Source organism: Triturus cristatus, chromosome 5_2, assembly GCF_964204655.1.
Source record: "Triturus cristatus chromosome 5_2, aTriCri1.1, whole genome shotgun sequence".
NCBI classification, from domain to species: domain Eukaryota; kingdom Metazoa; phylum Chordata; class Amphibia; order Caudata; family Salamandridae; genus Triturus; species Triturus cristatus.
In genome coordinates, this window is record NC_140588.1 from 983,807,005 (window position 1) to 983,829,299 (window position 22,295).

The 22,295-nt window shown below is 45.6% G+C and overlaps 1 protein-coding gene across 2 annotated transcripts in view; it reads left to right on the forward strand.

Moving 5' to 3' along the window:
* Positions 1-22,295, forward strand: part of ATRX (ATRX chromatin remodeler) — a 1,501,634-nt gene that overhangs the window by 257,507 nt on the left and 1,221,832 nt on the right. For both annotated transcript variants that reach the window (XM_085608236.1, XM_085608237.1), the window contains exon 8: positions 6,337-6,404. In XM_085608236.1, coding sequence (XP_085464362.1) covers positions 6,337-6,404 — 68 coding nt within the window. The remainder of the gene's footprint in view (positions 1-6,336; positions 6,405-22,295) is intronic.

Below are 22,295 nucleotides of genomic sequence, written 5' to 3' on the forward strand. Positions count from 1 at the left end.
ATTCCCAAACCTTGTCTGGTCCTGGTATCTGGGGCCTTGTCCCCTTGGAGGGAGTTGGTTGGAAGCTCGGCCCCACGGAAAACCCGAGGAAATTCTTGTTTTTGATTGAAGACTATGCCTGGTCAAGGGAGGGGAAAGTATTTACAAACTTTCCCAACTCCTTGACAAAAGGTTCGCCAAAGAGTCCCCCTTGGGCAACTGCTCCTGCCTCCAAATCAGCAAGGTCCCCCAATTTGCTATCCACTTTGAGGACCCGTCGCTGTCCAGTGGAAAGGGCACAGTTGGCATTGCCCAATAATACTATAGCCCTTTGTGCCCAACCTGAGAGTGCCTTTGGAGAGATTCAAGGGTCTGACACCTTGGCCTCTTCGGCCATATCTAGAACCTTTGTTAGGGGTCCTAATGTGTCTAATAACTTGTCCTGACATGCTCGCCAGAACCTGTTGATTCCCTTTTTAGGGTCTTTCACAAATCTTTGTAGGAATGTGGCCATCCTAGTGTCAATTTCAGGCGTAAGAGCTACCTTACCGTCAAGGGCCGATCTGGGACATTCTTCCCTCAAACCGTTTCGAGTGTCTTTACCCAGGGGTTTGCGAATGGGCAAAGCCACATAATTGGCGACCTTATCCCCCGGGGCAGATTCTGAGGAACAAGGGTGAACAATGTCCTCGGGGTCCAGCATGTCAGAAGTGTTCTGGGAGGGACGAGAGGGGAGCCAAGGTCTAGAAGAGCCTGGAACAGAGTCAGGGTCACCTGCGTCATCAGGAGAAGCGTCATCTGGGGCCACTGGGTTATCCATCGGAGGAAGGGGTGGTTGCGTTGGTTGTGTATCTAGAAAGGCTTGCCTGAGCATATTAATGTGTTCAGGGCAACCCCTGAGTCTCTAGGTTGTTTGGGAGGGTGAGGAATGGTATCCGCAGGGGGGTATTGTCTGAGGGGACAGTCTGGGGTACCTGAGGAATGGGCTAAGCTGTAAGACGAGCCAGGGCCTGATCAATTTTCTTAGTCTGTCCTCTAGGGTTGCGATAGCTTCACCTACCGCCCTATAAATGGATGCGTCTACCATATCATAGAATTTGTCGCCCCAAGGGAAGTCTGCCAGGGTGTTATTCCCCCCTCCCCTTGGGAGTACTGAAAAAGGTCTGGGGAACAGACCTGCAGCCTTTGATAGGGTGCTTAATACCGGCTGGGTGTCAGCCACCTGAAAAATGTGAGGGGTCCTCACAGGTTTTACGGGTCACAGCCCTGGGGAGACACAGCCTGGATCAAGAAAGGTCATTTTCGGAGACTTTCAGTGTGGCCTGGGTAGCTCCCCACAAGCGCAGTGCGCTCAATACAGCCCCTGAACACAGCAGGCGTCAGACAACCAAATACAGAGACTGCTGCTTGAATATTGTTGTACCAAGCTGCAGAGCGTAATCAATAGAAACAGATTGGCCACTTAACTGCACTCGGCACGACCCTACACCGTTCAGGCGTCTTCCCTCGAGACACAGTAAACGCTGAAGGAAATAAACCAAAGCTGGTAAAATAGGCAGCGAGGGGAAAAAACATGCACAAATAGGTTATACAACACCTAATTAGCATGCCAATATAGCGCGCATGTACACCATCACATAAACAGAAGTCACGAAATATGAAACATTTAGGAGAGCACTTATCTCGGCTGCGCAGCAGCGAAGAAACAGGATGGGAAGCCAGTGGAGTCGGACTATGTTGGCTAATTGGACAATTTTTTCTTACTACCTTTTTCTCTAGGTTTCATGGGAAAAGTAGTTTTGTTATTTGTTGGCTGCTGTTAAACAAAGTGAAGAGAGAAGGCATAATCCTCGCCTCTAGTCCTGACATAGAATCCTACTTCTTCGTCTTATTTAAACACTCTGCAGTTAAAGTCCGTAGACCATAAGCTCGATGGAGAGCATTAGTGACAAAAGTATGTTAACGTGGAAAAAAAAACAAAAAACTGCTGACTGACCATACTTGTAATTCTGCACCTTCCAGTTTTAAAAAATAGACAAGCAAGTGGTGGTGGTTGTCAAATGAGCTTTGAGTGAGTTAGTGATTTTTGCTTTAAGAAACCAAAATAGCAAATGTTGGTCCTATGAGCTTTTTTTTCTGTAAACCTCTTTTCTCGTGCACTGTAAACTTATTTCTGGGATCCACTCGTGCTGAAATCTATTCTGTCTAGCTTTAGAGAGAATACACACAATGGAGAAGTAGAATTAGAAGTAACTTTACCTTCTATTTACCTGCATAAAGGTAACCAGTCACCTCCAGATAAGTGCTCTTCCATTACTATATGTGCAGGGTATTCGAAGTTCGTACAACACACTATTTTTGTACAGAGGGCTCTTAATATATTTACAGCAAGGTAAATCTAGTTCATCTATGCAGGTCATCCTCTTCCTGCTGATTGCTTGCAAATGAATGCATCTTCCTTCAGGGGCCTTATCAATTCTTTATACTGCCCTTCAAGCACCACAAGAAAATGCTCTGCTTTGAGGGAAAGTAAATGCAGAAAGTACTTTTTCGGGGTGTCTGCTCTAAACTCTTCAGACCCTAAAAGTTTCAAGCACTCTCCCAAATGTCCAGAAACCAGTGAGTCTGAAAAAAGTAAGCTGTAGATTTTACATGTAGGTGGGGTGTGGTGGACATCAGAGGGTTGGGTAACCATAGCATCAGGAATGCTAGAGACAAACCTTTGTTTTTTATGGAACATTGCTTTGCATAATTCAGGAAACCATAAGTCATGCTGAGAGTTTGGCACTGTAGCATGATGCACACAAATGCAAACTTCCTGTTGCTTGCTTCCCCTGGCACCTACCATAACACTACTTCAGATTTTTCGTCTGACACAGAAGTGTAATTGTCCCAAAATTAACACAGCTATGGAGGAGATAAGGGCAGCTCTAGACAAGGGAGGAACTGCAGCCCTTATTCTCCTCGTCCTGTCGACAGCCTTTGATACAGACGACCATAAGGTTCTGTTCAACCTTTTATGGGAGATCAGAATCAAAGGAAAGGCACTCTCATTGCTGAGTTCATTTCTAGAAGGCAGAGAGCAAGTTGTAGCCCTAGATCAGTTTGTTCCCATACCTTTTTCCCTACCATGCTGGGTCCCATAGGGATCCTCACTCAGTCCTACGCTGTTTAATGCATAGGTAACATCGCTGGCATCACTGATCAAATCCTTCGGCTTTACCCTTCCCTCCTATGCTGACAACACTCAAATAGTGGTGTCAGCATTTAACAACCAAAAAACCTTTGGCATTATGTTTCGCAGTTGCATGCATCCAGTCAGTAAATAGATGAACATACACTGCGTAAAGCTGAATTCAGGAAAGACTGAGGTTATCTTTATTGGAGCTCACACCATGTTATGGGACCCAACCTGGTAACTAGAGGAATTGGAACCACTTCAAAATTCTGTGAAAAAGGCAAAGAACTTGGGAATTGTCATTGACGATTAACTGAATTTTGGAAATTGGGTCAACATGGTGGTCTCACCCTTATTTCACACCTTGAGGATTATCAAAAAGTTTCTTCCTTCTATCCCATCAGATGCTAAAAAAAACTTATCACAGCTCTAGTCTTGTCAAAACTACTATTGCAATGGCCTATGTCTAAATGTACAAAAACAATATTTGAATAAATTTCAGATCCTATAAAATGCGGCAGCCAGGTTTTTACTTGGCATTTCCAAGTTTCATTCAGTCTCCGAGGCAATAGATATGCTGCACTGGTTGCCAGTCAGGAATCATGTTAAATTTAAGGCTCTCTGTAGTGCCTATAAGGCATTGCGTGGCATCTGCTTGAGTTTCTGAGGCAGGTGTTTGTCTGGTAAGAACCCACTAGAAATCTCAGATCCTCTGGGTCCAAGAAAACTGGATCCTCAAATTTAAGAGGAATTGGACAGGAAAAACTTCATTACAGGGGTAGCCAAGATCTGGAATCTTTTTCCACCACATTAGTGCCTTACCCTCACTGCTCTCCTTTAGAAAGGAGTTGAAAACATGGCTTTTTAATAGTTAAGTGTCGTTTTCTAGTTGTTTTCGAACAAATCTAGCGCCATGCCACCTCCTGACATACGAGCGTACTACAAATCGCTCTAACATACACATTGGCAAAGACTAAATGCCTTGCCTTGGCAAGCTGATGCCAAAGGGCCTAGCCTTGACAAGCTGATCCAGTGTTTTCTTTTCAAATAATTCTTTCATGGCAATCATGCAGAACAAAAAAAAAGATGGTCACCTAAACGTGGCTGTATTATGCTTAAATTCAGAATTTTAAAAACAGATGTGGGTGTTTTACCCGTGATGGTTTTAGACAACTTGCCTTTTAGTTGTGCCATGCATTTTATTATTGTGTTGTGACGAACAAGAATAAATACCTAGTAATTCAAATAGCAGGCAACTACAGTATTGCAATGCCACTTTAACACTATAACATTAATTTTTAAAAAGGTGCAGGCAAAGTAGGTGGTATTTAAAGTTAATATAAAAAAATTAATTAAAAAGCTCACTTTGATCCAGCTTTGTAACTGAAGAGAAAGATGGATATGAAGAATGTGCACAGACTTTTTGTATCACTGGGTGAAACGAGCCAATACATAAAGTAGCTGAGCCATTGCTTCATGCTGTATGGTTTGGTGGGCGGATTCAAAATGTCAGACAATTTAACTGATTAGAGGATGAAGGCAAAAGTTCCTCTGGGTGTATATATATAATTTTTGGGAAAACAATAGTGTTTCAAGTCAGCTAAAACCGTCTCAAAAGATCAGATCTAAACAAAACAAAGGAAAATAAGTGATCTAGCTGGCCACCGGCATGCAAAATAAAAAGCCAGTATTTAAAGTTAATATTAAAAAATAAGCAAATGAAGTCTAGAAAAGCACACTTTGAACCTGCTTTGTCACTGAAGATAAACTATTTCTAGGCGGATGTGAACAATGTGCCCAGGGTTTCTGGTCCAGGGAAAGCATGGCTTGGCAGTTCGGGCTGGACTGTTCCCATGAGGCACAGGGTCAGACTGATTTGCATATGGCCATGTCTGAGCTGGGGTGGCAGAGTGGGCTAAAGAACAGTGATGGATCAAACCCAGATCTGTTGACTGGGTGTGAGTGTTTGATTGGTTCTGATGCTCCGTCCATCACCACCCTCTTTTGTACCGCTTTGTTCACCATAAGTTGGCAGGGTATGCTCAGACGTGAGTCCCTTGCTCACTTTGCCACTGGATTCAAGCAAGCCTGGCTGAAGACGGCTGAAATGCCAGAAACCGGTCCTAGGAAGCTTGTTTCTGGTCCAGGGAAAGCATGGCTTGGCAGTTCGGGCTGGACTGTTCCCATGAGGCACAGGGTCAGACTGATTTGCATATGGCCATGTCTGAGCTGGGGTGGCAGAGTGGGCTAAATAACAGTGATGGATCAAACCCAGATCTGTTGACTGGGTGTGAGTGTTTGATTGGTTCTGATGCTCCGTCCATCACCACCCTCTTTTGTAGGGTTTCTTTAGTCACTAAAAGTAAAGGGAGCCAGTGAATAATATGGGCTTATCCATTGCCACATGCTGTAAGCTGTGCACATACGCACATATACACATATACACATATACACACACACACACATACACACACACACACACACACACACACACACACACACACACACACACACACACATGTACACACACACACACTGAATTTTTGGAAAAACAATAGACTGGCGAGACAGCTAAAGCCGTTGCAAAAGGCAGACGGAAAATAAAATCTATCCTTGAAAATGTAAATTTGTTTTTAAAGCAGTGGAGTGTCAGTAAGGGAACGTTACTGACTATTTTGTATTGTTCATCTTTTCTGCTTTATCACATTGTAAAGAATTTACTATTTAAGGAGGCCGTTGTAAATGTTGGTCAGTGGTCAGTCAGTAGTGCACACCTACTGATAATCTACATAGTAAATTTCTGAAAAATTGTGTTGGCAAATCAGGTAGGACACAGTTAAGATAATCACTCTGGTAAAAACCCTCTGTTTCTCGGCTTAAGTGCAGCAGTTTTTTTTTAGTTGTTCCATAATCACTTTGTGGTAAACACATAAACTAAAGGAATGAAGGATCATGAAGCTTAAGTTTATTGCATGGTGCCGAGTAGGTGTGGATGTGTGACTTATGAGGGCCGGTTTCCATCTGGAGATGGGGAAAATGGCTTTCGGGTCCAATACCAGTGTATTCATGGATAGTATGTTTAGATTTGAAACACTCATGTTGAGGGTGGGAATAGTTGAGTGGAAATTTAAACAAAGTTTAATTTTAATGTAGATTATCCTCTGTTCTTTTATTTGAAGGCCTGTTACAAGTTTTATATGAGTGATGATATCAATCGTGATGCTGATGGCATGGATGAACAATGCAGGTATGTATGTACTAATATATGTGTTTACTTAAATTCACTGCTTTCCTGCTTCTATCTCTGTAGATATTTGTCTTTTGCGTTGCATAATCTTTATTGATGGTCGTAAACATTTGAATTGCCCGTACCACAGGTTGTTGCATTGCCAAGACATATGGGTCAGGAAAGAAAATCCAATATTAACAAATTCGGACAATCCTCACCTCTATCAGTAGTGCGCATCAGATTAGTCATTGTGTTTCCAGTAACGAAACAGCAAAACAGCATAATCTACTAACAAACAAAATTACCTGGACAAAAACACTCTATTAAACATATGTCCTCCCCTTCACCATTCCCTCCCCAAGCTTCCATTAAAATAGTGGTTCACATCGTGTAGAATGTCCCTGTTTCAGTTCACTGTTGGCCCGTTACAATTCCTCTTTGCGGGTAGTCAGCTGAGCTTGCGTATACAGGTATACGCAATAACACTGCCACTCGGTATAATTTCATATGCCAGTTTCAGGCTGAACACCCTCGGGAGGCTCCAGTAGTGCCTGCGTCATAGTGTCCCAAGCAAGCACAGCATTTTACGCGTTCTCGTCCCTTCTAGTCCAGCTCATATGGCCCTCTTGAGCAGTCCTTTCTCTCAGGCCTCCCTTGTGCACTCATTCAGTGAATTGCTATGCTCCTTTTTAGGTCTCGCTTGACCCAGCGCATGCGCTGGTCTGGCGAGACTTATTGAGAGGGCTCCAAAAAGTGCTACCAGGTCAGCCTAGAGCTACAGTGCATGTGCGCGGGCGCGCGCGCCGCGTTTTATCGTGATTACTTTAACTTTCGGCCGCGAGGCGGCTTTGATGTTTGGTCGTGATCGCGATCACTTTCGTATAAGTATTTAGTTATATAACTGTTGCATGGCTAAACACTTATAAGGTCCCAAAGGCGAGACCTATTGGCTATGCCAATGCTTGTTGCCTCTGTGGGCCTTAATATTGTGAATTGCCTACTTAATTTCTTTATCGGGTTGTCCGGGAGTAGTCCCACCATCGATTTGTTAATCTTGCGTGGGGCATCCCATCCCGCCTTTAAGCTAAGACAATACCTCGAGCCAGTAGGAGACAATTATGCAGTGCCATACCACATGCAGGAAATCCGCCACCGCGGTCCCACAAGGACGACGACCGTGCTAATCCCCAGATGGTAATCCCCAGATGGTATATGGAGTGCAGTGTTGTGGGGAGAGAGGTCATATGGACTATATTGTATTGTATCTGTTCATACCTTGTGGAGCCCTGAATGTACTTTGTACCAGTCTTTGGGGGAGATGGGCTCATCACTTACAAGCAGCCATGTTTCTTTTATGCGCAATTGCTTCAGATGCAGGTCTGCGCGCAGTGCACGGCATATGTGTTATAAGTTTGCGTCCTCCCGCCATTAATGGGAAACCTCCTTTACCACGAGGGCATTTCCACGCGTTACGTTTACAACGGTACACTTACCACGTAAACATCTATACAACGCGTATTCCTTCCGCGAACGTCTATAGCAGGCAAGCTGGACTGGAACGTCTTCTTCCTAGTCGGGGGGGGGGGGGGGGGGGAGGAGGCGGGTCTTCCCCCAAAAATAAAAAGTGAGAAAAGAAAGGGGGCTGCCCCCCCCCAAGAACATGAAATAACGTGGGGAAGTGGAGGAAATCGACGTCGTTTTAGGTGAAAGGGAATGACGCTTCCACTTTAAGACGTACAACGTCAACAAGAAAGAAAGAAAGAAGAGACGACGTGAAGAGGTAAGGAGAATATAAATTTAAAATATATAAATATAGATTGAGGGTAACGGGCAGGGGTAATTATAAAAAGTATTGGGGAAGGTGAATCGCGTAAGGGTACAGGGGAGGGGAATAACCTTTACAAAGAGTATTCCATTACCATGCAAGTATGCGTGGTAAAGGAATATTCGTTGTAAAGGTTAAGCGTGGAAATATCGTTCCGTTGTAACGCATTCGTGGAAAAGGCATGCGTGCAACGAAATTCGTAACGACATACATTCGCCATTAATAGCAACGTCACCACTATGTGTATGGGTTCGGGAGCCCCAGGGAACGTTGGCCAGAGTTGGAGCGCTGTGGCAGCAATTTTGGCGTACCAAAGAAACTGGCCGGCTCCCACGTCGAAAGTCTCTGTTGCTTCCTGAAGGGTGATTAAATCTTCCTGCTGGGTAAGGGTCAGACAGCCTTATTCACTCCCACCCTGCCACTTATCGACCATCATTACTCGTGCTGTTTGCTCAAAGGGACGCACTAGCCATACGTCCAGCTCCAGGACATATGGTACTCGTTGCATTTACTGCTCCCAAGGCCTACCCATCCAACGAATCAGATGTGGGAATTCTGGAGTGAAACTTCTCCGCATCAGCAGTGCCACAAGCCATTGACCGTAATGTGTGCCATCCAGCAGGGACTCCTCCCAGTTGTGCCACTCATGCAACTAGTAAAATACATGTTGTAGGTGGGTTGCCAGCTAGTATAGTCAGACCCTCCAGGATTTCAATTGGCAGTTTTGTAAAAAGACACCGCTTTTGTTTTATAAACGTGCCCGCAAAATTTGGAGAATGCTATCTGATATTTTTTATGGGCCATGAAAACCTAATTTACAGATATTTTCGCCTCTCAATCCCCAACTTTTTGGAAACGAGGAAATCTTGTTGCCATCGTGTGGGTGTACACGGACACAAATTGAGGCTGGGCACCCGGTTGGCAATCCTGCTCCAGGTAAGTAGTGAATAGTTTATTGGTTTAGGCACTTTGAAGGGTTCCAAGCAACATGTGGCTGATTTAATTGCCTTATAACTGCGAAAACTGATTCAGCTACAGAAACTTTGCACTGTTATGTTTAATTATGCTTCCTTGGTTTGTCTATAGAAAGTTTACATGGATTTGCATTTTATATATATGTATGTGTGTGTGTGTGTATATATATATATATATATATATATATATATAGATATTTTTAAAGAGATTAATAAATTGGACTTTTTAATGATGGTGTGGCTTTGAAGTGATGACCCAAATTTTGTATGTGTACCGAAATGAGAAGGCTATTATGCGCCGTTTTGTAGGCTTAGATTGCTTGTTTTAAACCGGAAATAATATATTGTTTAAAATACAATAGTATGTACTACATTTGTGTAATTTGCATTTTGTTATAAGAAGCATTTCTGTGCTTGTATTTTCTGTTATTTGGGACTCTTACGGTCCTGTGTCTGAGCATAAATTGAGACACGCAATCCTGTTAACGTTATGTCGGAGTTAATGTAGATTTCTGTAACATGGCCCCAAGATATCCTTACTCTTCTGCGTTTCTAAGGTATGTTTTGTAGTGTTTCTCCATCACCCCCTCTCCAACAGCCCTTCAATGCTTTACAAGTGATGCAATACATCAAGCTGCGATCCTATCGGATTGGTCAGCGGGGCTGATGTATCCACGGAGTACAATTTTTAGTAGTTGCGATTTAAATGCAGTTAATTTTTTCATTCATATTTCTGTGTTGCCATGCAGTAGTGAGATAGAGTAAAGTAAGTATTGTTTTAGGGCAAACCCCAGGCATCTGGGAGAGGGTAGTGTAATTGGGGGCGGAGGGCGTCTGGTGTTCCTAGCAGAGAAGGAAAACTCAGTACACCAGAGGAGGCGTTGCTTTAACCAATGCCTAATTCCAAAAGCCAACATCGCCCTCTGGTGTTTGTTGCAAATACCTCATTATAGTTGCATCTTCTCTTGCAGGGAAAGTATGGATCATACATTATATATTTCAAAATAAAGTGCCACAAAAATGCCACAAAATTTGTGCCGCCTAATTTCCATATTTGTGTTGCAAAATTTGCTAATCCGTGCTGCAGTATCCTTAGGCATCTATATAGGTCCAAGTCTAGAATGTTCACCCCCACCCCTTTTCATTCCCTTTAAGAGTGCCGAGCACTATTCTGCTCTTTTACCTTTCCAGAGTAGCTCCACTAGTAGCGAGTCCAGCTCCCAGAACACCACCTGAGGTATCTCCTAAATAGCACCCTGCGATACATATAAGCACCTTGGCAATATCACTATTTTTATGAGCGCTGTTTTCCCTATCAGATAGTTTTAAGATGTTCCAGAATTGGATTGAGGGGCATAGATTATTGAGCACTCGTGTCATATTTGGTGATTAAAACTTGTGCTTGCAATGTGTGTTCTAGAATTACTTGACTGTTTCCACCTTACAGGGCAAGCCTGATTCGGGGAGAGCTGGTCTACAGGTAGTCCTGTCAGCTGTCCGAAAGGGAACAGAACAGCTTTAGTTTTGTTAATCTGCAGGCCTGAAAACTCCCGGAATTCTCTCATAATATTGAGCAGTATCGGGCCAGACATGTCCAGTCTACACAAATAAATCATGGCATCATCTGCGTACAGTGAAAGTACCTGTATGCCCCATCCACTGAGAGTCTGCCTAAGCCGGCAAGCCATAGGCTCCATCTCATTTGCAAATATCAGTGGGGATAGCGGGCATCCCTGTCTGGTGTACCGCTGCAGGACAATTTCGGCCAAGACAGTGTCCTAAGCGTACCCTCGCCCGCAGGTCCTTATAAAGCAATTTAACCCAGTTAATAAATTGGCATCCCAGCCCCATCCTACCTAGTACCTACTATGCATAGACCCACTGTAGAGAGTCAAATGCTTGCTCAATATCCAGAAAAGCAAGCACATGCAGGTTATCCTTCAACACATTCCTCTGTGGGATAAAGCCCGATTGATCTGTATGACTTGGGCGATGGAGATGGGGAAGCAGTCTTGCAGTCAACACATGGCTTAAGAAGTTTTTGATCAACTTTTAACATGGAGAGTAGTCGATAACAGCCCGTCTCTATGGGGTCTTTTCCTGGTTTCGGTATCGCCACTATGAGAGCCTCTCTCATAGATTCTGGAAGTTCCCCTTTTTCTAGTGTCTCAGCGTATACCATCCACAGCTTATCGGTCAGGGTTTCTGGAAAGTGTTATAGAATTCTGCAGGAAGGTCATCGCCTCCTGGTGCCTTGGCAGTCTTTAAGGCACTCGTTGCTCCCAGCAATTCCTTCCTGTTTATCGGGACCCCCAGTAATTCACGATCCTCCGAGGTGAGCCGCTGTAGTGGCTGCTCTGCCAGATAAGCAAATGCAAAAGAAACAATTGATGGGCGGAATGCTGGACAATGCAAACATTCACCCCCAGTCACAAGGATCTGGGTTTAATCCATCATTCTTTTGCTCACCACACCACCCCAGTTTGGACCCAGCCATATGCAAATCAGTCTTGACCCTGTTCCTTAGGGGAACAGTCCAGCTCGAACTGCCAAGCCAGGTCCTCCCTGGACCGAAAACAAGCATCCTGGGACCGGTTTCAGATCATCGCTCTTCATCAGCCAGGCTAGCGTGAATCCAGCGGTGTCGTGAGCACAGGACCCACATGACCCATGTCTGGGCATACCCTTCCCACTTAGGGTGACATATGCATATACATATCCTGGATGATGTCTGAAATCCCAAAAGCGGTCCTAGGATGCTTGTCTCCAGTCCAGGGAGGACCTGGCCTGGCCTGGTAGTTTGGGCTGGACTGTTCCCATTGGGTGCAGGGTCAAGACTGATTTGCATATGGCTTGGTCCAAACTGGAATTGCATGGTGAGCAAAAAAAGATGGATTTAGGCCCATATTTCTGTACTGGGGTGAATGTTTGACCTTGTTCTACATTCTGTCCATCTTTTTGCTTCTGCAAGATAAGCAGACAATTTGTCCCCCTCAGCACGTGGTGGAGCAGTGTTCACCTCACAGACTAGTCTGTGCCTGCAGAAGGGCGGAGGCGCGCGGTGCTCAGTGCCTAGACGTTGGTGGTGGCAGGGGAGGAGGGGGTTTCTGTCCAGCTGGCCATCTAATATGAAGTTAGTCACCCACCAGGATGACCTCTGCTGCCACGGATACCTGGGTGGCCGCCAACATTGTGCCAATAAAGCCTCCTTCATCGGTGTTGGGTGCATATACATTAATGAGACAATCTATGGGCATTAAGGGTACCCTCCAAGATGACATCTCTTCTTTCTTCATCCAGACGGACACGCGTATGCCTGAAGGGAACCCCCAAAACTACCCTTATCAGGGCTCCTATGGCATATCCTGAGTAGGATGTGATGTAGACTTGCTCTCTCCACCTCTTCTTCAGGTACTTAATACAGTCCCCCCACAAGTGGGTCTTTGGAAAAAATGGCACTCCTATTCCATACCTCTGGAGATATGCATGGATCCTGTTGCGCAGCTCAGGACTATTCAGTCCTCGCACATTCCATGTCAGTCGTTTGTACGTAGTTCCCAGACTCGCCATGAGCAATTATAAGGTAACAACCAATTCTTAACCGTTTGGGCAAATGACCTGAGATTCCACACACACTGCTCATCATCCATCGTCGACGGCGAAGACCACGATGACTATCTTGTCGACGGCGAAGACCCCGTCGACGACGACTATTCCGTCGACGGCAAAGACCTCGTCGACGATCCCGTCGACGGCAAAGACCTCGTCGACGATGACGATCCCGTCGACGGCGAAGACCTCGTCGACGATGACGCTCCGGTCGACGACGATGACAATCCCGTCGACGATGACAATCCCGTCGACGCCTCAAAAGACAGCAAGTCCGTCGATGAGGGGAAGCCCGTCGACGAGAGGTTTCCTTAAAACGATTCCACCAACTACCCGTGTTACGCCTATTGCGTACACGCATATTCAGCTAAAAACTTTTCATAAACAGGATTACAGCAATATTTCTCCTTTGCTGCCTACGCATATCCTGGACTCATATACGGAAGGTGAAGATTTTGAAGAGGAGGATGATGAGGGTCCTTTCGGGATAGCTAGGCACCCCTCGGAGTTGCATATTAAGTGTCAAGAGGTGGATGAGGAGGATGACTACCATGAGCATGCGTACCAGGAAGGCCTTGCTGCACCAGTTTACAGGCATCCCTCAAGGGATTGGGATCGTAGAGAATCGAGTCACCTCCCGCCTACACTGATTCAGGACCTTCAGGCCATGCTGGCGGATTACCGCCAACGCTTTCCTCCACAACAACCTCTTCCTAATTTACAACCGACGGAAGAGCCACAAACGGACATTCCAAATTCGGCGCTTCACCCTGCTGGTTCGGGGACACAATCGCACCATGATACCATTTCCTCTGATGAGGAAGATATCGAAGAAGGTGAAGTACCGGATAAAGATACCAATCTGGATCCTTGGGATGATTACATTATTCCCATGCCTTCTCCACCTATTCCGCAACCATCGGATTCTCCTCCAGAGGATATAGGTGGCTTTCACAATTTAATGCAACGTGCAACAGTCAGGTTTCAACTACCAGTCACTGTGGAGCATACGGATTGTTTCCTCCATGACTTTAAAGAGGAGCAAAGGAAAATTACCAGGGCAATTCCCATCATCGATTTTATTTGGAATGAGGGGTTAAAAATTATGAAGACACCTGCTTCTGTACCTGCGGTCCTCCCTCGTATTGATAAGAAATATCGTGCTCCTCCAGAGACGCCCTCCTGTCTAATCGGTCATCCCCGACCAGATTCCGTTATATCACAGGCTGCTCAACAAAAGTCCAAAAATCCGGCTATGCCGATATCAACGCCGCCGGATAGAGAAGGGCGAAGATTGGATCTGATCGGCAAGAAGTTCTCTATGATGGCGGCAATTTCTATCAAAGCTGCAAACTCCTTGGCCATTCTTGGTCGCTATGACAGCCAGATGTGGTCAGAATTCTCTGAATTTATAGACCTCATTCCTGAAGATCGTCAACAAGAGGCAAGGAAAATACTTCAAGAGGGAGAACGAGCCGCATCAGAGATCATAGACTGTACTCTGGATATTGCAAATACCAACTTTAGGCAACTTGCAGGGGCTGCAGTTCTTAGGCGTCAAGGATGGCTTAAAGCAACATCTTTTAGGCCAGAGGTTCAAGCCAAAATCATTGATATGGCCTATGATGGAGAATCCTTGTTTGGGAAGCATATAGACGAGGCCCTCCTAGCGATCAAGACTGATACGGATACAGCTAAGTCACTAGCTGCTCTCCAATACAAACGGGGATCTTTCCGTGGTGCAAGAGGTCGAGGCTTTGTATCAAGGGGAAATTATCAAAGTCAGCAAAACAGACAATATCAGTCTCAATATAGACAGCCTTATGGACGATCATCATACAGGCAATCTTCCTCGAATAGTTTCTCTCGGCAGGGAGGTAGAAGGCGATCGAACAATCAGGGTCGCGACGCCAACAAGAAGCAATGATTTACGCTGGACGCCAGTCATCCCTCCTTCCCTCCCAGTGGGAGCAAAGATAACAACTTTTGCACACAATTGGGAGGAGATCACCTCGGATCGTTGGGTCATCGACCTAGTCAGAAACGGTCACACCCTGGAGTTCTCAAAACAACCCCCTACTGCCCCGCCCAGGGGTCCCCCTCCCCCTCGTCTTCACTTATTGTTCAAAGAAGCTTTAATAATGCTCCGCAAGAACGCAATAGAGAAAGTTCCTTCGCCCCAGAAGGGAACCGGGTTCTATTCTCGTTTTTTCCTCATAAAGAAAAAGTCAGGGGAGTGGCGCCCGATTCTGGATCTCCGCAAGCTCAACAAATTTCTAAAGAAGCAGAGTTTTCGGATGGTTACACTGGCCGAAGTTTTGAGCTGCCTAAACAAAGGGGATTTTATGGCTTCTCTGGACATGGAGGACGCGTACTAACACATTCCTATCCTTCCCAAGCATCGCAAGTACCTGCGATTTGTAGTGGCTGGCGTCCACTATCAGTTCAAAGTCCTTCCGTTTGGGCTGAAATCTGCTCCAAGAATTTTTACAAAGTGTCTTGCACCAGTAGCAGCGACTCTAAGGTCACAGGGAATACAGTTATTTCCGTACCTGGACGACTGGCTGCTCAAAGGCCCTTCGAAGCAGACTACCGTAGAAGCAGTTTCAGCATGCCTAAGTCTATTCTCAAACTTAGGCCTCACTCTCAACAAAAGCAAATCTCAACTGCTCCCTCTTCAAAGGATTCAGTTTCTGGGAGCAATGCTGGACACCAAACAATGCAAGGCATTCTTGTCAGAGGAACGTCAGCTTCGTTTACAAAAGCTAGCACTTTCAATCGCAAGAAGAAAGTCAGTTTCTGTCCGGAGGTTTGCGTCTCTTCTAGGGATGTGTTCATCAACTATAAATCTTGTACCTTTAGCACGGCTCCGAATGAGACCTCTGCAGGAACAGTTACATCTACAATGGAAACAGGCCGTGGGGTCGTTCAACGACTCCATCAGGATAACACCTCACATGATGGTCTCTCTGCATTGGTGGTCACAGATGGAAAACCTGGCTCTGGGCCTTTCTTTTCTAACATCTCCTCCAGAATTCGTGGTAACAACAGACGCCTCCATGGAGGGGTGGGGAGGACATCTCCAAGATCTACAGATTCAGGGACGATGGTCCCAGGAATACCGCCAACAGCATATCAACAGACTGGAGCTTCGCGCCATTTTTCTCACTCTGCAGGCGTTCCTCCCGAGGATTGCAGGGGCCTCAGTGCTGGTCCGGACGGACAACACGACCAGCATGTATTACTTCAACAAACAGGGAGGAACGAGGTCACTGTCCCTTTCGCAGGAAGCTCAGGAGCTATGGGAATGGCTTACAACACACAAGATAACCTTACGAGCGGAGCACGTCAGGGGCCTTCACAACACGTTGGCCGACAACCTAAGCAGATCTCTGGCAGGCTGTCACGAATGGGAGATAGAGCAGAAGCAACTAGACGAAATTTTTCAATCATGGGGCAAACCGGCACTGGATTTGTTTGCTACAAAGGAAAACAAGAAATGCCGCTATTACGCAAGCAGATTCCCTCAACAGGGATCAAGAGGAAATGCCCTGTCCATGAGATGGTCAGGGCTTTGTGCGTACGCTTTTCCCCCGATACCACTAATTGCGAAAGTGATCCGCAAAGTGAAGATGGAACATTGCCGCCTCATCCTGATTGCACCCCTTTGGCCAAGGCAATATTGGTTCCAGGAGCTGCTTCTTCTAGCTCACAGCTCCATCCGTCTAATACCAACGATGACGATGTTGACAAGGGAAAGGGGTCAAATACTCCATCCAGATCCAGTCGCTGCACTTGCACGCATGGCTCCTGATTTCCTAGAATACAAAGATCTAACCATTTCACAGGAATGCCGTGAGATTCTATCTAAATCACGCGCACAAAGTACTTTAAAAACTTATCGTTTGAAGTGGAAACGATTTTGTCATTGGTGCGAGGGGAAGGATGTCCATCCTTTACAGGCTCCAGTAGAGCAAATCCTTCCTTATTTGTTATCCCTAGCCAAATCTGGGCTTGCATTCTCAACAATTAAGGTTCATCTTGCGGCTCTATCAAGATTCAGGAAGAGTACTTCTAAGCCTTCACTCTGTTCCTCTTCATTAATAAAACAATTTATGAAGGGGCTATTCCATGTTTTTCCACCAATTCGTGCACCTCCTCCAGAGTGGGAGTTGAACACAGTTCTAGCTCAATTGATGAAAAGGCCTTTTGAACCTATCCACAAGGCTGAGCTAAAATTTTTAACATGGAAGGTGGCTATTCTTTTGGCTCTTACATCGGCTCGAAGAGTCAGTGAGATTCAAGCGTTCACCATCCCAGAACCCTTTTTGCAGTTCTCTAAAGACTTTGTTACTCTCAGGACAAATCCACGATTCATCCCTAAAGTTCCGACTCCGTTCCACTTAAATGAGCCAGTGAAACTAAAAGTTTTCTTCCCAAATCCAGCCACTCCATCTGAGCGAGCGTTGCATTCACTGGATATAAAACGCTGTCTGAAATTTTACTTGCAAAGGACTAAGGACATCAGGCTGTCCAATCAATTGCTTGTAGCTTATGGTCAAGCTACACTTGGGTCTGCTGTGACTAAAGCGACTATAGCCAGATGGTTGGCTTCTACAATTCATTTTTGTCATGATAAAGCCAATAAACCATTACAAAGAAAGGTCAAGGCGCATTCTACTAGAGCTATGGCAGCATCTACTGCTTTGTTCGCAGGAGTATCCTTGGAGAATATTTGTCGTGCTGCAACGTGGAGGAATGTTCACACATTCACAAGGCACTACTGTCTGCAATCTACTCTGCAGGAAGATACAGCGGTAGGACAGGCCGTCCTTCAGCATATTTTAAACTAAGGTCAGATATATATGTTTCTTCAATTTACTGTTTATAATTGCTATATTTTAAGCTACATTGTCTTTTCTTTATGTAAGATACATGTTTGGATTTTAACAGGAAACATCTTATGCCTTCTACTTATCAAATTGCGGGCGTAATTGGGAGTGTATCAGCAATAGTCTCCCACCATCCGCAAACGACTGTATGCTTGGCATACTGCTTGCTACTCTGATTCAGGCATGTGAATCTATGAAAGATACCCCAATACTGGATAAGAAAACAAGTTACTTACCTGTAACTACAGTTATCCAGTATTGGTATCTTTCATAGATTCACATGCACCCACCCTCCTCCCCGCAGAGTCAGTTCTCTATGTTTGGGATATAAGCTTCCCACTCGTGCTAAGAAAATCTGAGGAGAGCTGGCTCTGCTGAGAGGGTTCTAGAAGGGTGCCGATGTCTGATTGGTTGCTAACAATTCTTGGGTTATTTTACATAACGAAGTAGATAGGCTTCTAAGATATAGGCCTTAGGGCCTTTTTTCTTTGGGCCTACTACTACTACTAATTATTTTTTGGCACTACTTTTTTATCTACCGAGACTCCCGCCTCGGCGACGGGGAATGATTCAGGCATGTGAATCTATGAAAGATACCAATACTGGATAACTGTAGTTACAGGTAAGTACTTGTTTTCTTCACTAGACCTACAGGTCTACTCACTTGAAACATCTACTTGACCTAACTGTGAAGCACTTGAGCTCTGTCTCTGAAAGCCGAGCGAATGTGACAAGTTAACAAGATTTAACGGCATTTTTTTTGCTCATTCACTTTGTGTGCAATAAAGATGCCTTTAAATCTTGCTATCTTGTCACATTTGCTCTGCTTTCAGAGGCATAGGTCAAAAGTCAATTTGTCTTGCTACTCTCCAGAAAGGGTGAGTACCTCATCCTAATTAAATCTGGCTCGCAAATGCGAGCAGGCTTTTTGAGGCTTTTCCTCTGGGGATCCACTGCACTCTGTGTACATTATACCTTACTTTGGTATGGTATATACAGAGCCAGCTTTCTACAGAAAGTAAGGTATAGTGTGCAAAGAGACCAGTGGATCCCTAGAGGTATAGCAGAGGCTAAAGTAGGTAACACCTTACACTCTTTTGTGGTAGTGTGGTTGAGCAGTCAGGCTTATCAGGAGGGTAGTGTTGAGCATTTTTTGTAGTCTCAGGCAAGAAATTATATCACACGCTCAGACTGAATCCAGACCATTTATTTGTATAAAAAGTTATTTTGCTTTATTTCTAGAACCAAGATATACTTAGTAGCGGGTAAGTTAAACTCTTCATACAGTGTTACTTTTCAAAAGACCATGAATATTGGTTTTGTAGTAACATTTGGATGACTTTTGCAGTTGAGAAACCCATTGATAAACTGCTCAAAAGCACTTTACTGTTAGATTACTTTTGGATTACTTCGTGATTACTTTTCTAGTTTTGCATGAAACACACTCTTAACCGATTTTAAGCAACAGAGGACATTGATATACAGGTTAACTCTGGTGAAGGCACAAAGTTACTTTTTGTTGCAGTACAAGACAGTTCAACACGCAGAAGAATTTTGAGAGAAAACCCACCATTCAGTCCTGTCGAGAAAAACAAAGTGTTAACTTTACAGGTAAGTATACGTTTCTATGATTGGAGTTTTGGGGGAGTAGAACCAAGGTTCCCCAAGGTTCAGGTTGGCAATCGAGGAGCACCACCAGCGGCAGTAGGGCGGCCGCGTGCAGAGTTCAGGTTGCCCATGTTAGCCAATGGAGCCAGGGGTGGCTCTGTTAGGGACTGCTCACGAACAGGCCACTCTGTCTCGGGAGCCAAGCTCATAGGATTAAGGTAAAGGGGTCCCGGATTGGCACCAAGTACACTCCACCAGCAGCACAGGGGCAGCCAGGTGCAGGGTGCTCAGGAAGTGTTGAGAGCCCAATGCTTTTCTATGGAGGATGTGAGTCGCGGAAAAAGACTGCAGGCTGGAGCCAGTAGACTGAATGAAGAGGAATCAACGGCTTGATACCAGGACACCTTCGGTCCGGCACGTTAGGACTCTGTGGCTGTGTGTGCAGGGTTTCCTTTCGTGTCGGGCTCTTCTCACCGGTTCCAGTCATGGTGATACTGCAGGCATCGAGGAGAAGGTCGGTGGAGGTCGTCCAACGCTGGATCACATGACTGGATCGCTCGCAGGGAGTGTGGGGGGGGGGGGAACCTCACTGGGGTGTTGGGCCACTCAAACTCATGGGGTCTGATGCAGAGTGGTGAGGACTCGCGGATCCGGATGGATCTGGAATCCTGGCTTGGGTTGGTGTTGAACAAATCCGGTGTCCACGGGAGATCAGAGTTCTTTGAAAAGGCAGGGCAGGTCTCTGGGGTTGTTGGAGGCTGCTTGCTGCAGGAGACATTGGGTTCGGCTTGTAGGGATCCGGAGCAGGAGACAGGCGGTAGGGCTGGAACCAAAGCAGTTGTTTCCCTCTTTGGGTCTTTGTTTTTTGGTCCTACTTCTGGTTATGTTTAATCTGAAGAGGCAAGGTTCTGGGGTGCCCATAAATACTTGATTTAGGGTCTTAACAGGGGTGTGCATATTAGGACCAGTGGGAGGGGGGCATAAGCTTCATGCAGATTGGAGGGGCCCTGTCCATCCTGAGGAAGGAGGCATGACACCTCTGTCCAGGATGTGCTTTGTTCCCCGACCCAGAGAACAGCGGTCTCTCGACCCGGGGTTCCAGAAACCTGTCTGGTGGTGGCAGATGGCTGGAAGCCAGTCAGAGGCCACACAAGTTGGGTTTTTTCAGGGGGCATCTCTATTATGCCATCTGTGTGCATTTTTAATTTAATCCAGCCCTGGCATCAGTGTGGGTTTAATGTGTTGGGAAGTTTGATACCAAACTTCCCAGACTTCAGTAAAGCCATCATGGAGCTGTGGAGTTAGTGTTGACAAATGCCCAGCCCATGTACCCAAAATGGCAACACTGCACTTACAAATGCCTGTGAATGGCACAGGCACTGTAGGGGTATATTGCTCATGCAGCTATGCCCTCACCTGAAGTATGGTGCACCCTGCCTTTAGGAGTGTTAAGGTGAGGGTTTTCTGAGGGTGGCACAGTGCATGCTACAGCCCTCGGAGGCCCCCTCTCTAGTCACAAGGCGCTTGGTACCAGGGGTACCTTTTAAAAGGGACTTGCATGTGGCCAGAGGCGTGGCAATTGTGGGTACAAAGGTACAGTTTTGGGAAAGAACACAGTGTAGGAAAGTGCCCCTTACTCCAGTATTGGAACTTTCATAGATTTCCATGCTTCCACGTCGTAGAGATGGGAGTCCCCGGAATGCATAAAATAGCAATAGAAACCATTACAAAAGAAGAAACCAAGCCTAGGCCCATTCTCCTTTTGTAACATATCCACCTCTTTTTTTAAAAGAGACCAAATAAAATTAACAACCAATCAGATCAGCCTCACCCTCTAGAACCTTCCTGAGAGAACCTCAGATTTTCTCGCGCACGTTGTGGAAGGGAGTCTCCACTGAGCTCTGCTCAGTTTTTTTCCTGTCAACCTTATTCCTACATTTTTTTCACCTGTTTTTTCTACAAGACATGCTTGGACTTTGTGTCAAGATGTGTGATAAAGAGAAGAAAGCCCTCTTTAAAGCGTGTGCAACCTGTGCAATTAAGAGACTTTATGTGGAGGACAAGCACAAGGATTTTATTTACTGTCTGTACCCAGACCATAAGGTAGCAGACTGTGAGATATGCCGCACTTTTTCAACGAAGACTTTGCGAGACCGTGAGGGGCGCCTCTTGACCTGGCTCCAGAAGCTCAAGTCAAGGGAGGAACCAGTGTCCAGGACCGTATGGGTATGCGGATAGCCCTTCTCAATTGCACGTTAAGTGCCAGGACACAGACTCTGAGGGAGAATACTTAGAGGAGCAGCAGTAGGATCCTCCCTAAGGTTATCAATCTGATATGTTTGGTACCAAGCATCTTGGAATTCGGGGAAGCCATCATGGAGCTGTGGAACTCGTAGTGACAAGCTCCCAACCGATGTACTCCGTATGGCTTCACTTTTCACTTCTAATATCTAGCACATTCAGTTATTCCCTCACATGGGGTATAGTGCACCCTGCCTTAGGGCTGTAATGCCTGCTGTAGGGGTGACTTATCTAGGACGTTTTGCCGTGTTGGTAAGCCTGGCACACGGATGTGTGCCAGGTTGACTCTTTACTTTTAACTACACCAAAACACGTAGGCTGCAGTGGCAGTGTGCATGTGTTTTGTGAGCGGTCTATTAGGGTTCCATATTACATTCTGCAGCTCTTGGAGGCCAACTGTGGTTGCATTGCCCTTGATACCACTGGTACCTTTTTACAAGGGATTTTTGTGGGTCAGAGGTGTGCCGATTGTGGAAACAAAGGTACAGTTTTGGGAAAGAACACGGGCACTGGGAACCTGGTTAACATGAACCTAGTGTATATTCAGTCAAAGATGCATCAGAGTCCGGCAAAAAGTGGCGAGGGGGACAGCGGGGGAGACCATGCCAAAACAGGTACTTTCCTACATCCACCATCTCTGAAAAACCCTATCTTTCTGTTGTGGGACTTAAACTTTTTCAAGCAAAAACATCAAAAGCTT